The sequence below is a fragment of the Penicillium pulvis genome (assembly GCF_028828015.1).
Source record: "Penicillium pulvis strain IBT 33274 chromosome Unknown contig_7_segment1_segment0, whole genome shotgun sequence".
Classification (NCBI taxonomy): Eukaryota; Fungi; Ascomycota; class Eurotiomycetes; order Eurotiales; family Aspergillaceae; genus Penicillium; species Penicillium pulvis.
In genome coordinates, this window is record NW_026643079.1 from 1,705,767 (window position 1) to 1,721,851 (window position 16,085).

General features: G+C 50.1%; 7 protein-coding genes across 7 annotated transcripts; 1 reads left to right on the forward strand and 6 right to left on the reverse strand.

Moving 5' to 3' along the window:
- Positions 1–29: 29 nt before the first annotated feature.
- N7503_008593 (acyl-CoA dehydrogenase family protein) lies at positions 30–1,732 on the reverse strand (the record flags this gene model as incomplete). Its single annotated transcript, XM_057068140.1, has 4 exons — positions 30–366; positions 425–793; positions 845–1,070; positions 1,123–1,732. The coding sequence occupies 4 exons, from the start codon at positions 1,730–1,732 to the stop codon at positions 30–32; spliced, it is 1,542 nt and encodes a 513-aa protein (XP_056918995.1).
- Positions 1,733–3,233: 1,501 nt separating this feature from the next.
- N7503_008594 (phosphatidate phosphatase App1 family protein) lies at positions 3,234–5,561 on the reverse strand (the record flags this gene model as incomplete). The annotated part of the gene is made up of 1 exon (XM_057068141.1): positions 3,234–5,561. One exon carries the CDS (start codon positions 5,559–5,561, stop codon positions 3,234–3,236), a length of 2,328 nt encoding a protein of 775 aa, XP_056918996.1.
- A 140-nt stretch (positions 5,562–5,701) lies between these two features.
- On the reverse strand, positions 5,702–6,258 carry N7503_008595 (uncharacterized protein; the record flags this gene model as incomplete). Its single annotated transcript, XM_057068142.1, has 2 exons — positions 5,702–6,104; positions 6,164–6,258. The coding sequence occupies 2 exons, from the start codon at positions 6,256–6,258 to the stop codon at positions 5,702–5,704; spliced, it is 498 nt and encodes a 165-aa protein (XP_056918997.1).
- A 622-nt stretch (positions 6,259–6,880) lies between these two features.
- Positions 6,881–8,664, reverse strand: N7503_008596 (UV-endonuclease UVE-1; the record flags this gene model as incomplete). The annotated part of the gene is made up of 2 exons (XM_057068143.1): positions 6,881–8,389; positions 8,452–8,664. 2 exons carry the CDS (start codon positions 8,662–8,664, stop codon positions 6,881–6,883), a joined length of 1,722 nt encoding a protein of 573 aa, XP_056918998.1.
- Positions 8,665–10,281: 1,617 nt separating this feature from the next.
- Positions 10,282–11,652, forward strand: N7503_008597 (putative extracellular protein; the record flags this gene model as incomplete). The annotated part of the gene is made up of 1 exon (XM_057068144.1): positions 10,282–11,652. One exon carries the CDS (start codon positions 10,282–10,284, stop codon positions 11,650–11,652), a length of 1,371 nt encoding a protein of 456 aa, XP_056918999.1.
- Positions 11,653–12,235: 583 nt separating this feature from the next.
- Positions 12,236–13,093, reverse strand: N7503_008598 (uncharacterized protein; the record flags this gene model as incomplete). The annotated part of the gene is made up of 2 exons (XM_057068145.1): positions 12,236–12,587; positions 12,648–13,093. 2 exons carry the CDS (start codon positions 13,091–13,093, stop codon positions 12,236–12,238), a joined length of 798 nt encoding a protein of 265 aa, XP_056919000.1.
- A 2,130-nt stretch (positions 13,094–15,223) lies between these two features.
- Positions 15,224–15,798, reverse strand: N7503_008599 (CENP-S family protein; the record flags this gene model as incomplete). Its single annotated transcript, XM_057068146.1, has 4 exons — positions 15,224–15,350; positions 15,463–15,496; positions 15,579–15,702; positions 15,757–15,798. 4 exons carry the CDS (start codon positions 15,796–15,798, stop codon positions 15,224–15,226), a joined length of 327 nt encoding a protein of 108 aa, XP_056919001.1.
- Positions 15,799–16,085: the final 287 nt, after the last annotated feature.

Consider the following 16,085-nt stretch of genomic DNA (forward strand, 5'->3'; position numbering starts at 1 on the left):
GTCAGTAAAATGATCTATATCTAAAATGCTTAGAGCATCGCCTTGGGGAAGTCTTTCATCGCTTGCCGAACACCCAAATCCGCAAGAATCTCTTCTGTTCCACCCAAGATAGCATCAAATTTATATCCACGGTGGAACATTTCCACAACCCTGCCCATACCTGTCTGCGTCAAACCACGTCCGCCAAAGATATTCACAGCATGGTCAGCGACCTCATGGGCGGCACGAGTTGCGCTAGACTTGAGCAGACCGATTGGGCCAGCCAGGTGCTTTGCCTGCTCAGCGTAGGTCAAGTTGCACATCTGGAAGGTGATAGACTCGAGCCAAGCCTGGTGGGATTCGGCGAGGGAGATCATGCGAGCAAGTCTGTAAAGTTTCGATTAGCTTCGGATATTAGCATGAAGAAATCTGATGGAGGACTCACTTTTGACGCATGACTGGCTGCTCAACCAATTTCTTTCCGAACACTATCCGCTGGTTGCACCACTTGAGGCACTCCTCGACGACAGACGTCATGCATCGAGTCACACCCGCCGCCATGTAGAAGCGCTCATGGTTGAAATTTGACATGATGACTGCGAAACCCTTGTGCTCCTGGCCGAGAATGTTGCTCACGGGCACCTTGACGTTCTCAAATTGCACGAAAGCAGTTCCGGCGGTGGTCGAGTATGAAGTTTTGATCTGCTTGGTCTCCACTCCGTCATCGCGTGGAATCAAAAGCACAGTAAATCCTTTCTCGGTCTTGCATCCGGTGACAAAGTAGTCGGCGAACATGCCGTTGGTGATCCACTTCCTAAAGATGTTATTAGCCTAGAGATTCGTCCACTGGTTAATGAAGACTGACTTGGTGCCGTTGACAATGTAGAATTTGCCATCCGGTGTCTTTTCAGCGGTGGTCTTCAGGCCCGCAACGTCGCTACCGGCGAAAGCCTCAGTGATCGCAAGACACATCTTCTTCTTCCCGGACAAGACCTCCTCTGTCACCTTCTCCTTGAGCACAAGATCCTGAAGCCACTGTTGAACTGCTGTAAGACTGATAGTCATGCCAGCCATGTTACCATCCTGGAAACCTGCAATTGAATCAGAAAACCATACTCATAATATCCCATCAAAAGCGCATACCTCGAGCGTTGGCGCGCACGGACTCCTGTGCGACAATCATGTCATGGAAGTAATCAAAGTCCTTGCCATCCACAATGCCACCAAGCAGCGTGCGGTTGTGGAGGTGCTTGCCAGGGCCCAGACGCATAGCCAGAATATTCGTCTCAGCCATACGATCAATCAACTCCTGGCTGATATAAGTGCCATCTCTTTCCTTCTCCTGTGCTTCGGGGGTGACATATTTATCGGTAAACTCGCGCATGGCCTTCTGTAGCCGACGGTGGCTCTCCTTGTAATAAGGGTTCTTGAACTGCGGGCGCAACCACAACGGCTCAGCATAGGGCACAGGGCTCAAGGCGCCGACCTTGGGGTCGATGACTTCGGGCTTCTCGCCCTCAATAATTCCAATACATAATTGGTCACGATATTTCTCTAGCACCTCCTGGCGGTGCAAGTTGTAGAAATCGGCTGTGGCGTCCTGGCCAGCCACCTGGGCGAGCACGACGGACCCGCCCGGATGGGCGTCCACGAAATCGGTTAGATCATACACGCGGTGGTCGATGATACACCAAAGGGAGTCCTCGGTGTTGTGCTTAGCGACTTCCGCGCGGGTAAGTGTTTCGGAAGGCATGGTGATCTAATAGAGTGGTAAGGGAGAGAGAAAGAGAATGGGAGGCATTCTCATTGTTGAATACCCCAGATTTGGGGTGCGCCAATCACGCGCATGATTATTTTCAACCGAGGCCCGAGGATTTGGTGATGTAATCTACATAGTCTTAGTCCAATTTTAATTTTAATTTACTGCATAGCTATATTACTGCAGATGTCTCTCCGAGGTACAATATAGGCTTTGATCGACATTTCTCCAACACGAATAGGAGGGCGTGAAATAGTAATCATTTGCATTGCATGACCCACCCTGCCAAACCTTCAACACCATGACCTGGAGTGTTGAAAAATATAATTGGTGTTGAGTAAGTATATTTATCCGGAACTAAAGAGTCAAAAGGGAACAGTACGTGAGTCAAGGAGTGTGTGTAAGGTTAAAATTCGAAAAGCATCGAAGGCCATGGGGGTAAAGGGAATACCGTTACCAAAAGAATGGTAGATGACCCTTAAGTATTAGGTCCAGGTCCCCCCATTAACAATTCAATCCGCATGGTCGAGTCGGCTAGGCCCTCCCTAGTACAAACTAGCCACCGACGGGTGGTGCACACAGAGTTAGCCGTTGGGACTTGTGTGTACGGATTGAATAGACCGGGAAACATCCTCAGCTAACCCCCCTTGAATAGCAGCCGTATGGCGCCTATGGGGGGTGACCCTGAGTTGAATGTTTGCTACTTTTTTAGAATCAGTAATATAGATCTTGACCTGCTGATGCAGACATTTAAATTCAGATCTCCCAGAATGCAAGTATGTGGTGCGTTATGTGGAAAAGAAGTTTGGTCGACTTTTGGCTGAGTTTCTGTTCGATGTTGATGAGTCTATTCACAATGTTCTTCGTAAGTATATAGACAATCAATAGGTCCCGGGCTCGCTTCCAGCTTTTGATTTTCTTTTTCTTTTTTCTTTTTTCTTTTTGGTCTGTTACGCTCGGTAAACAAAAAAAAAAAACCTTAAGACAGTCAGCTATACCGAATAGTCGGTGGGAGTTTTTCAATCAACTCCCTAGTTGAAAGTGGATCCCATATCAAAAAGTATCACTGATTTCAAGGTTAAATGCTACAAGAACTCAGGAACCTCGCCTTCAAATGATCGAAGTTTGCAATTTGAATAGGCTATAGTCTCCCGGAAGCAAAAAGAACCACCTGGGCACCACATAAGGCCCTCGTATATCTGCCAAACAATCAGTCCTGCCCTCAAGACAGGGATATGACTATAAAGACACTTCGAATCAAACGGCCTACTGGCTATTTCCTCAAGCCCGAACCAACATATCCATCCTTTGGCAACTGCCTCGCATCAATTCTGCCCATTAAGCTCCAAACTGCAATCAGCATAATTAAGACATAGAGCATTCGGCATGACAACATCACCGAGAAAAGTGATCCTTTCCAATATGAATATGTTGAGATAGTCTAGCAATATGTACAAGTGCCGTGGTCCCACAGGCAAGACAAGATATAATTCTGTCATCGGCGTCCAGCACCGTTGGCCTTGATTTCGTTGAAAGCGTCTTCAATCAACCACATACAAACCGGTTCTGCATCACCACCGACACGCCAACTGCCTAGCACAACACCATGACTCTCAAGGATATCACTAGCACGCTCCCAGCGGCGTCGCCAGAGTTCTTCACGCTTATTGGGCAGCGGGGCGGGTGGCATGCTAGGGTCACTGCCGTTGTAGCTGTTATAACCGTTGTTCGATTGTCGGGGCAGCGATTGGTTGGATGCTGATTGCCGTAGTCCGGCTGATGGTGAAGCAGATAGGTTGAGTCTTTCAGTAGCATATGCAAGGGCATTTTGAGCGGCAGATACTGGGTATGAGGGCTTGTTCCCCGGGATTGCAGGCGCAGCCCGCGGAGCGGGCGTGCTGGATGCAGAGCTGTTCGCTGATGAGGCGGTATTTGAGCGCCGGGGTGGTGGGGGAGGTGGCGGTACTCTAGAGCGAGATGATTGTGCCGATGCCTGGGGCTTGTCTTCCAGCAGCGGTTCGGTTTGGGTACGAGAGATGGACGGTGACGGGTCAAGATCAACTAGCGAGTCTATTCTGGCTGTTGATGCCCCCCGAGGTGGTAGTGGAGGCACCGCTTTTCGACGGATTGGTTCTTGGGAGGACTGGCGTGTATCAGTCCGTAGTGCTGATGGTTTGCTCGGCTTGGTTGGAGGCATCCGTGGTTTCACTGGTGGGCTCGGTTTCGCAGTTTCCGTGGTATCTTCATCTCCTAGATCAATCAAATCTCCGACAGGGACATTTTTCACCTCTCTCTCTGGTGGGGTTGGCACGGGCCGACGAGGTGGCAGGCTAGGCCTTCTCGGAGGAGAATCAAAGGACTCCACAAGCTGCGGGGAGCTGCGACTGCGAGCATCAAGCCCCTCTAAGTGACCAACTGATTTCTCAAAGAAGGGCTTCTTTTCTGGTGTCGTTACGTCTCGGATGAAAATTCCCAGAACCCGGCCTCGGTTTGCCAGAGCAATATCGGTGTAGACCTCCAGATCGGCCTCTCCGCTGTCACCGACCAAGATAAACTTGCGCTCAGGAAAGTCACGAAGGATTTGCTCCAAATTTCCCCTCTTTCTCTCAGCTGTCGGCTCGAATATTCCCTGTAACATGCCTGAATACTGCTTGAGATGAAAAGAGCCTGGTGGTAAGCCCGCAAGCTTGAAATACCTCTCCAACAATGGATAAAGCTGCCAGGGAGCATTGGAAACATAGTGTATCTTCACGCCCTTCTTGGCTACTTGTGTATACCACTTATCAACTCCACCGACTTTCAATTCAGCTAGCTCACGAACAAAGGTGTTTCGGAACATCTCCTTCGCTCCACTGGCAATAGCTGAGTGTTTGACAGTATCGTCGATGTCACTGATCAAGCTGATACCCACCGGCTCGATGATTTCGATTGCCTTAGCAGCAGACAAGTCTTCAGACGCAAGCACACGGATATGAGTGGGCACGAAGTTCAATGGAGCACGAAGATTAAAATAGCCGGACTCGTCCGTCATCATATTCCGGGACTCGCTCTGTTCATCATCGAAAAAGAACACTGTCACAGGCATACCAGCCATAGGGTTCGTCAAGAACGGACGCAGTCGTTCCATGAGATGTGCATTGGCCATGGATATCTGGTCTTTGGTCATCGTTGCAGGCTGGCCTGACTCTACCCGGCTGCGTTCTGTATTAGACATCTTCCAGGCCGGGTCGGCGTCCTGCTCTGCTTTGTCGACTAAATTTTTCATCTGCTTGTCCACATCTTCATCCTCGCCTTTGCCGGAAACCTTGTCAGGGCTATCGTCACTGGCAGCGCCGGATGGTGTCGGGATTCCACTTAATGTCCTGGCTAACTTGATCATCAGGCGATGCTTGCGGTTCATCGGTCCCCGATTTGGCGCATAAATCCATCCACGGACATCAACATCCACTACCGCATTCTCAAGCTCACTTTTGTCCCAGTGGGGTCTAGGGTCATCCCTCTCGGAAGTACCCCGATAGTCATCGATAGTCTCCGTCCACGAATCACGGCGTGGGCGCAAGCTCGCATCCTTCTCTTTTGGCGTCAACGTCCTTGCATAGCTAGGGAATAGGACCATCTCCTCATCTCCAGACCGTGCTATCTCAACATCCGGAAATGCGCCGGGGGTATGGTAATAGTCCTCCTGGTTATTGGTTCCTTGCCCGGTCCATCGTGACGTGTACGTCTGACCCAGCTCGTTTGCTGCCTTCAGCCACTCATATGCCTTTTTGCGGCGGCTCCCTGTAGTATATGAGCCATCACCGGCCCACGTAGAAGACGACATTGCAGGTTTCGCGGCATCCTTCGGCCCGTCAATGGGCCTACGAACACTTCTGACACGTCTCGCGATGTACCTAGCCCCTGCAACCAGGCCAGCTCCCGCTCTCCCGCCTCGCGATCGTCTCTGGGGTCCAAGGAGGTAGGCTACAAAGCCCCCGCCGAGTCTGCGAAGGCGCGCTGCACGCCGCGCCTGACGCTGGACGATTGCTCGGTAGATGCGTGATTGCGCCCGGTGTCGGAGTGCGGGGAGGGCCTCGTGACGAAGGTTCCAGATACGATTCTGGGCGTGACGGGTTCTGAGGGGACCGACGAGGATGCGGAGAAGGGCTGAGAAGGTGCTTTGTTTGGGGTCCCGGCGGGGGAGAGAGTGGCCCGAGAAAATGCCCGGGGCCAGTGGGCGTCGGAAGAGAGATCGTCTGAACCGAGGGATGGGCCAACGAAAATGCGGTTTAGGCGCCAGGGTCTCGGTTTCTCTGGTGGTAGTTGGGTGGTGATTTGTTGTGCGAGGGACACGGCACCCTGCAACAGGTCTTCGAGTAAGAGCGAACTGTGTGGGGTTCTTAGTCTGTGTAAACCATATCTGTGGAACAGCATACTAATACTCACCTCGGTCGTGGATATCCAAGCGAAAGCAATAATGATATGACAGGGTGAAGTGGGAGCTGGGACGTTTCAAAGTTACTGTTCCTGCGGGGCGCCATGACGCCAGATGATTTAGCCCCATCACCCGCACAGGTTTACTTCCAGTATGATATCAATCTCCAGTTGTACTACTATTACGTATGCGTTTTGAGAATGAATGTGTCTGATCTTTCATTGGTGCTGATAAATTCCGGGATCTCATATCTTACGGTAAAAATTCTAGGTTCTAGCGGTCTTCGAATTTATATATATCCATGGATCGACGATGTTGAGCCGCACCTCCACCGAAGCTGTTTTACGCACTCACAACTCCATTCCCCTAGGAACCTTTCAAGATTGGAAGCGCTGAACCCATTGAAATAAACTATCCAGATAGATATGTACAGTACTATAATCTGGAAATCTAGGTCGACAAGCTTGATATCGCAAATATCAACGCTGTCAGAAATTAACTCAGCCTCAGGTGCTACTTTGCTAGTCATTTGGGTAGGTATGCATATGATTAAAAAAGTATATATACTCCGATACACATTCAACCTTGAAGAGAGGACCTAGGTATATCATCCATTCGATATGGACATCTATGGATATAAACAACCCCAGATTTGAAGCCATCTCCCACCAACACCTGCCCGCTTTCGCATGCAAAGTATAATACAAACATATCATCCCCAGGGATTTCTATGCACTATCTTCAAGATAGTTGACTTTCTTAGCTCGAGCGCTGCGTCGAGAAACAGGCTCCTCGGCAGGTTTAGAGCTCAATTCCTCGGACCCCGAGGTAGACTCGACGTCTGAAGCTTTCCGTTTCGCACGGGATTTAGAAACTGGAGTTCGCGGTGCACGAGCTGGTTTCTTGGCTAATGGCTCCTGGGTACCATTCACTTCAGTACCATTAGGTTCAGTGGGCTCGATCTTGACTTTCTTTGAGGCACTGCCCTTTGCTGGACTGGCCGCCGCTTTAGTCTTCACGATCTTCTTGGCAGGTCGGAGCCACTCTTCCATGCCTCGAGGCCAGTAGACTCTCCGATCAGGGCCACCCATGCCGACTTCATCATCCGGGACAGTGCGAATGGGTGGTACAGCCCCCTCTAGATCAACAAAGCCACTGTTGTTCTTGGTTTTTCGCGGGGGCTTGAAGGGTTTGTTTTCATCAGTTCGTGTGTAAGGTATGAGTTCATTAATAAGTTCATAGCCGGGTAGTTTGAAGTTTCTCATCAACTCAAATACTGCCTGCTCTTTATCCTTGGCCTCAATCATCAAATCCATTGTAGGAGCACAAGGAGGTAATGTTGCTACCCGGTCACTGTGCTTGCGACGCTGACGAGGGGTAATAGCGGGCGCGGTTTGTTCCGAGTAATGCATTTTTTGGGTGATATTCTTCCTCGACCATGTGGCTGCAATGCGGTCGTAGAGTGGTATGATATCCTCAGTGCCCTCGCGGAGCTCATTTGTGTCGAACAAAATATTGTGATGGTGATAATCAAGAACCATAGGAATATTCAATTCCTCGCAGATGGGGAGCAGATCGTGTACTGTCCAACTGACATCGTCGTTCTCCAGAACCAATCTGTTCTTAATATCTTGTGACAATGGGGCATAATTCTTTCGAAAACGGTCCAGAGTTTCGCCCTTGTCCCCGAAGACTCCGCCCATATGCAGAATCATAACGGCGTCACGGTCCTGCTGGGGTGGCAGCTTGAGCAGTTGCAGCATCTCCGAGTGATACTCCAGATCTCGGTATGAGTTTTCCACCACCTCTTTCCTCGGAGAGCCTAGCTGAGTGAATTGCCCCGGATGAACCGAGACACGATGACCAAGCTCTGCAACTACTCGGCCTGCTTCTGCTAGCACTTCTGCGGCGAATGGTGCCAGTTTATACCCGTACTCTTTATGACTGCAAAACGGGAACATTTCACTGCTCAATCGCATGAACTTGATCCCATACTTGTCGTTCCAGCGCAAGAGCTTCACGAGGTCGCGCGCATTGGCAAGGCCTAAGGATTCCACAAAGGCCTGCCCGCGGGCTACATCGGCCGGCTGGTCGCGATCTGGACGGTTCTTCGTAGAATGCGCAGGTTGATCGGGATCCTGCAGCGGGTGTCGATTTTCGAGGATAGAGGCAATGCGACAGGTGCGAGAGCAGAAGACGGGAGGATTGGAGTATCGCAGGTAGGTATTTAGGCAAGCCTAGAAAATTAGTAAATGAATTGGTAGGAAAAAATCATGAGTTGCTGCGCATTGTGACTCACGTATCCCAGGCGACCTTTCCAAGGAAGTGGAAGGTAGCTGCTATTGACGGGAGGCGGTCTCCCCAATGCTTCCTTGAGCTCCTCCGCATCCAGTGGGACATTCTCGTCCGACTCTGGATCCAGTGGTGCCTCGGCCTGTCCAGCAGGCTCATTTATATCACCATTGGAAATATCCGCTGGTTTGGAATCCGTCTCAACTGCCTTTCGTGCCATTGCCACGTCTTCCGTGCTGAGTATATAATCAATATCTGGAGCGACCGCTTGCGAATATGTTCGAGACAGAGGATTTCTTGTTATCGAGGACGGCGCAAGACTAAATGTGCTATGGGAGGGAGGTCGCAAAACTGGGTGAGCAGTATGACGAACATGCCCTAGAACCGGGGTTGGCGATCTGGTGTTCGCCACAGCAATCGATCGATCGGTACTTTTCAGTGAGATGTGGCGACTCCCCGAGCTTGACCCTGGGAAGCGAGCATGCTGGATAGGCAGAGCACGCAGCAGCCGTATAGACCGAAACATGCAGCAGATCCAGCAGATAATATCTAAGAGTGGGCGAGTTGGGGAGAGGGAGTGGTACAGGGGTGGGATGAAGCGGAACGATGACGCGCTAATCACTACGGAGCAATCGCGGACGCGCCGCGTGATCGCTTTACAGTATGTGTATTCTTATGTGTATCTACCATGGGTAGCTTGTGACGGTATATTGTAAATGTGAGAAGCTTTGTTACGATCAGTGTAAGAATTGAGTGATAGACAAGGACGTGTAATCAGTTCCAAGTTAATGTAAGATGGTTGAAATGCATCGAGGGGTTGACCTCATGGTGGAGCTCATCTATATTAGCTTATCGACTACTAACCACAACACAATGAATAAGGAGCTACTGTGGTAGGCCTCGACAAACCAACATCGCTCTCGTATAACACAGACAAGCCAACACAGCCACTCTGCAATTTAATTGGAAAATATCAAGCCTGGCATGCAGGGTGCGACAGGGGTTGGCTGGGGCGTACCCCTTATGGCCTCGATCTACCAGGCTTCTTACATAGAAACTTGTTCCAAAAGGGGAGTCCACATATTTCGGGATCAAAGAGCACCATAGGGCGTACTGTGGAAGTGGAAAGGCTAATGCAGAAAACCTACATTGAAACGCGTCCATCTCCATTGACATCATCCCATTCTCACCGTTTCCTCGCTCAACTTAATGACCGGAGATTGAAGACTCGGAATGAGAACCGCAAGGCTGTCACGATGGCTTTCATGCTTGTCCAAAAGTATGCTTGAAACCCCGGGAGCTTTAACCGGGGAAATGAGGAGGTTTGACTTTGCTTATGGTGCTTAGCTGGAACGCAACTTCGCCGCATAGCAGTATACTAATGACCGATTCGGCACACGAGGATACCATATATCTCGGTATGATGGAATTGAATCAACGCAATGAGTTACCGCTGCGTGATTAACCGCAAGATTAACAATGACCGTGGAAAGAGCGACGGTTGCCAACATTCCTCGCGTTGCTTGTCCAGCATCTATGGGCTTGGACCACACCAATGGCATCTCCCATTCTTCTGAACTACAACGGAGAATGTGATAACAACACAACAACTATTTATTATAACAATCTTTCCGGACAATTTTGCCACTCGTTCATCTACTTCTTCCTCTTCTTCTTTAAAAAGGACCAAGAAATTTGACCCAGGTGGTTGATTGCTTGTCTGCAAACTGTTACTTCCTTGACCCTCTTCTCTTTCCTCTTTACACAGTGAGTACCCACATATAACATTATAACAATGAGGCCACAATACTGATATCCGATAGCCATATACCGCAAAATGAAGGGTGCTCTTCTCTACAGTTTGTTGGCCGGCACGGCTACGGCCCACATGCAAATGATGAAGCCCTACCCCATCCGCAGCCCACTGAACAAGGACTCTACGGGCCAGAAGGACTACTCGTACACCAACCCACTGCAGGCCTCAGGCTCAGACTATCCTTGCAAGGGCTATGCCAATGATGAGTTCGATTCACAGGCCTCCTACTCGCAGGGCCAATCCTACACCATGGAGCTGGACGGCAGCGCAACCCACGATGGTGGTTCCTGCCAACTTGCTCTGACCTATGACCAGGGTAAGACCTTCAAGGTCATCGAGTCCATGCTTGGTGATTGCCCAATTGCCAAGAAGTACGACTTCTCCATCCCATCTGATGCTCCTGATGGTGAGGCTCTTCTCGCCTGGACCTGGTTCAACAAGGTCGGCAACCGTGAGATGTACATGAACTGCGCCATGGTTACAATTGGCGGAACCTCAAATGCCAACCAGACCGATGCCGATGCCGACACTCACACCAAGAACATGCACAAGGCCAACAAGGGCGAGGAGATGAAGATTTCTCACCCGCCTATGGCTCTGGCTGCCCACCAGGGCGAAATGGCCAGCCAGCGTGGAGCCAAGTCCCAGAAGCAGCAAGCCGGCTTTGACAGTCTCCCCGCGCTCTTTGTCGCCAACGTCGATCAGGAGGGCAAGTGTGTGACCATCGAGGGCGAGTCTGTCAACTTCCCTAAGCCTGGTGACAATGTTCTCGGCAAGACTGATGGAAAGGGCGATGGTTACAAGTGCACTGGCACCGCTCCCTTCCTCGACAGCAGCGACTCCACCTCCACGGACACCAGCAAGAATTCCAGTGACTCCACCTCCACGGATAACACCAACTCGAAGGTTGATAAGTCGAGCAAGACCTCGACCCAAGACACTGGCAGCAAGGCTCCCAAGACCTCGACTCAGGACAAGGGCAGCAAGGCTTCCAAGACCAACGCTGACTCGGCCCAGACTAAGACCAGCACCGACTCGAGCCAGGCTAAGACTACCGATTCCAAAGATTCGAAGACCAACTCCAAGGACTCCAACAAGAATGCCACTCGCAGCACGCCTCAGTCCATGTCCAAGATTGCCCAGGCTTTCGGTACCTCTGGAGTTGCTGTTGCGGACCCCCGTGTCGTGGCCACCGATGCTTCCACCGTTGCTTCCACCAATAACGCTTTCTCCAGCTACGTTGGTGGCTTCACTTGCAAGTCTGGCGAGATCATTTGCGCTCCTGATGGATACAGCTGGGCCATGTGCTCCAACGGCGCCCCCGTCTTCATGGGTTCCGTCGCTGCCGGTATGACCTGCCGCTTTGGCGCCATGGTTGCCGCTCCTTGGTAAGTATGTAGTATATATACTTGTCGAGCCTCTTATGTTTTCTCTTTTCTTTTCTTCCGACTTCCGATTGAGTCGTTATTGGTCAATCTTTCTTATGTGCCGGTGGAGTTTTGGCGCACTTGGATTCCCGGCCCGTTTTGTAATGGCCTAGTTGATGTCTTCATGTTGATCGGTATTCTTAATGATTGTGCGGTATCCTATGTTGAATGTTTTAATGTCTTCGCCGGAAGAGGAACGCGGGGGTTTATTTATCTGTAACGTATCAGGAACAATACACTACAAAGTTTATGCTTATTTGCTGTGGATCCTTGGAATGAGACATGATTATTAAATAAAAATCTTATCGTATTATTATTATATCCCATTCGGCGAAGTTTCTACTTTGCCTGTCACGCTCTTCCCAATTAATATACAGTTGCCAGTATCTGCAGCAAACATGGTATCTCAGATTTCAAAAACAAAAGAAAAAAAGTCATCACATCATTGATCCAGTAGATCAAGCCAGTCCTAAGATTTCCATGGATGACAAAGGAAGCAGCTCCGAATGGATAACGCCTCTAGATCAAACTAGGATTTCCCCTTTCACTTAGTAATTACCAGTGTAAGCGGAGTTGCCATATCCATATCCATTGCCATTCGCGGCACCCGTCGCAGTGGTGCCGTTCGCAGCAGCGGTGTTCTTGTTGCGTCCCCAACCGCCGAGCCACTTCTTCTCAGCCTTGGGCTCGGTGCCATACTCAACATCAGCGGGGGTGGGATGGCCAGGCAGAGCGTTGTCATTGACACCGTTGGTCTCAGGGTTGTTCTTGTTGCGGCTCCAGAACCACTTGCGGCTACCAGAAGTGTAGCCGTTGGCAGGGGAAGGACCGAAGCGCTTCTCGCGCTTGTGGTGGCGGGCCAAAAGGACCTGGAAGAGGATCGAGATCAGGTAGAAGAAGCTAGACAAAGGTAGGGTTAGCAAACGTCGCATTGCCATCTTAATGGTTCTTGTCACTTACATTCCAATCACCGAAACTGCGAAAACGACTTTCTCCAATTTGCAAGCCATTCCGTAGCTCAGCTTCGAAGGGCTGTCATCGCTTGCGTTACCTGAGCCGATGGGGGTGTTGACATGGCCAGAGCAGCTGTTGGTGCCATGGCGAGTCATAACGGCGATAGCGATCATAGCGCCAGTGAAAAGAACGTCGAAGACAACGCCGAGGAAAGCGAAGAATGTCACGCCACCGAGGCAGCAGACGAAGAGTAAACCGAGCAGACTGTATAAAGTAGCTGCACCGGCCAAACCTTCAACGGCCTTGACCCATGTGTCGATGGTTTGATCATGTTTCGAGAGGATAGCGAGGTAGTATGAGAAGATACCAAGGATGACGGCAGCGTCGAGAAATTGCAGCACTCGAATAAGGAGGCCGCAGAAGCGTAGAAAGACTCCACCAGCTGCACCCATGATGATGTGAGATGTTTTTGAATCTTTTCTTTGAGTTGTGGTTGGTGATTGTTTTTTGAAGGGGGTGCTCTGTATTTGAAAGAGAGACTGAAGAAGAAGGCAACAGGATTTAGACAGATTTAATAAAGGACCCTGACCCGACCAAGACGCAATAGTTGAAGATCAGTGGACTTGGAACCAAGGAGCCGTGGTACAAGAGCAATTATGAATGGCTGGGAGGGTCTCAGCCACAGCCAACCGTGGGTCCAGTGACATCATGCCCCAAAACTGGGCTCCACGTTGCCGCTTTGGGGGCGGCGCCTCAGGCTTATAAAGTGCTGATTTGCTCGTGTCAATGCGCCACCGCATGTGAAGAAATTGAGGAAATTAGAACTTTCACTTTTATCGTTTTTTGGGTTTTGGGGAAAAACCAAAAAAGTAAAAATAAAAATCCAGCCACGACTCAGCCATAACGCCCCTTACCATTGACGTAGTATGCAGGTAATACCAGTTACTCCGCATATGCGGAGATGGACAAGTCATGCATGCCTATACATGATTAAAATCATTCTGCCTACTTATGCTTACATTCTAGATTATGCGTCTATTGAAGCTTCAGTACTGATCACGCTGATTACCTTAAGAGTTTTGATCCGGACGCACATCACGAAATAAGTCGGGAAATTCGCTAGAGAGCAAGTGTACTTCATAAACTCGTCTCGGGATCCTTTTGTCTCGTACTGAATCCAAAGTGCTTGTCCAGTCTGAAGAGTGTATTTATCGACAATAAGTTTCGGGAAGGTATTCGCGCACGTTAGCAAAAGCTCCCTGCGCGCGGCGAGCTGGAATAGCACACCTATGATAGCCTTCCTCCATATCTGCCGCGCCACACATGACGTCGGCTCCAATATGTATAGGTTCGTGCCCATGCAATGAAAAATCTAGTTCGCGCGGGTTACAATGCGTGTTACGCTGAACTCGGTATACAGCCAATGATGATTTTCCATGATCTGCTTCGTACCTTGCAGCTTCAGAACATACATGACGCCGGCCCCGGTTGGTAATTTAGAGGGCGATACTTTCACTGCGCGCCAATGCCAAGCTTCTGCGAGGGGCTCGACGAGGGTGGTGACCTCGTGGGAGGTATTATCTGGGTCCGGATAGAAATGGATGGCTGGGGCAACGGCCTTTTTGGAACCCCGCTGCCGAAGCCTGAACGGAATATCTGAAGGGGCAGAGGAAAGTGATAGAAGGCTGGGAACTCGATCCTTGGGAATCAGGATTATTTCAGGGCTGCGATCAATATACGTTCACCGAGGGCAGGTCTTACACTGCCTGGACTGCCGCGGCAAGGGTGACTGTAGCCTTTTATATGGGGCTGGAAACGTGGTACAATGCCAAGATAGACTGATGGCCAAAAAAGGAAGAGGTACAATTGAGTAGTCACGGATGTAAGGGATAAATATGACTGCAATAATCTGAGAAATGAAGAGTGGTAAGGCGAGCTTTATATTATTGAAAGATATTGTATTCTTTCGACGGCATCTATCATGAGCTGGAACTGATCCAGATGCAGAGTGATTGGTATCAGGACAAGTGACTTGCTCTCCGGGAGGATTTCTGGTTTGCTAGGTTCAAAAGTCCAATTCCCAGGGCTCTTGGGCTCAATCTGAGGACCACCGGTCCCCAGAGTCGACTTCTGACGACCTATCTTGGTCATTGATGCTAGTAGAGAAATTGGCCAATTGGTTCAAACCAAGCCGATGAACGGCTTCGACAGCTTCAGTGTTGCGAGGCAATGGGATGAAGGCTGAGCTCTAAGGGAGAAAATCCATACAGGCTGCCAGTCTTCGCCGGAAAGATAATATCTCACGCATTCGGCAGAACTTCCGAAGCGATTTCGAAGGGTGCCATCTGATCAGTTCAGATTGCGTACGAATGGCATCGATGGGGGTCATTGTAGTGGTGTCGGGATCAAGCTGTCATATATCATAGACCACTAGGGTCTTAAGCCCGAGTACGAGTGGTTGAGCCCTCGTCAATGATGCACCTGTCTTAATGCTCGGGATGCAGAGGAGTGAGCGTCTGTACTGTAGTGGCAGTGGCTTGTACAGATTAAGGCCGTGAAGAAACAGCCACTCCGCTCGCCATTCAAGAGGCTTCCTCGCGCTCGCTCTCCAGATGCCCCATGTATGTCTGCAGGGTCTGGTTCAACCCATCATTGCGGCGACAAAGCATCAACACATCAGCTGGGGTGACCGTTGACCGGCCAGCATGCCTAGAACGGAAATCCCGATTAGACAAGTGTAGATAGATTTGAAATCCAAAAAGATCAAGCAAGAATACCACGCTTGACCAGCTGTGTTCGTGGGAGATTTGTGTTGACTTACTTGGCAAAAGCCTCTACGTCAACAATAGCGGACTCTGAATTACCATTAGCGATGCTGGGCATATCAGAGAAGCGCGATGATGCCCAGGCACCTGTGAGTACTTCAAAAGGACATACCGAGATGTGACCATGCCAGCTCCAGCAGGGCATTGGTGAACTGTGGCGTGGCCATGGCATCAAGCTTCAAGGTCTCCTCATCCACAATTTTGCTGATACAGTCGTACAGTTCGGTTTTAAGGCGCTATGAGAGATGTTAGTTGCCTAGAGCTGAAGCAAGTCTTACGAAATGACTTACCTCGGCCTGGTTCTGGTCTGCCTCTTGTTCATTTTGCGACATCTTGTTGACGTTGAATGGATAACGAAGCATCAAGGCGCGCGGGCAATACATAATATGACAGATGCTGATTGGCTGATAACGCGTCGGCGGAAGAATAGTTGACCCGAAAAGGGTCGCTCCTTCCGCATTTGGTTATTTTTTCGTTTAGCAGGAAGAGCATAGAAGACACGGGACGCTTCTCTCTTTGCCGTTTATCCGTTCTCATCCCTCCATTAACTTAGTCGCGCACACCCCCAACTTGCCTGACTCAAATTTCTTCCTTCCTCCGTGCTTCTCTTCGTCACCGA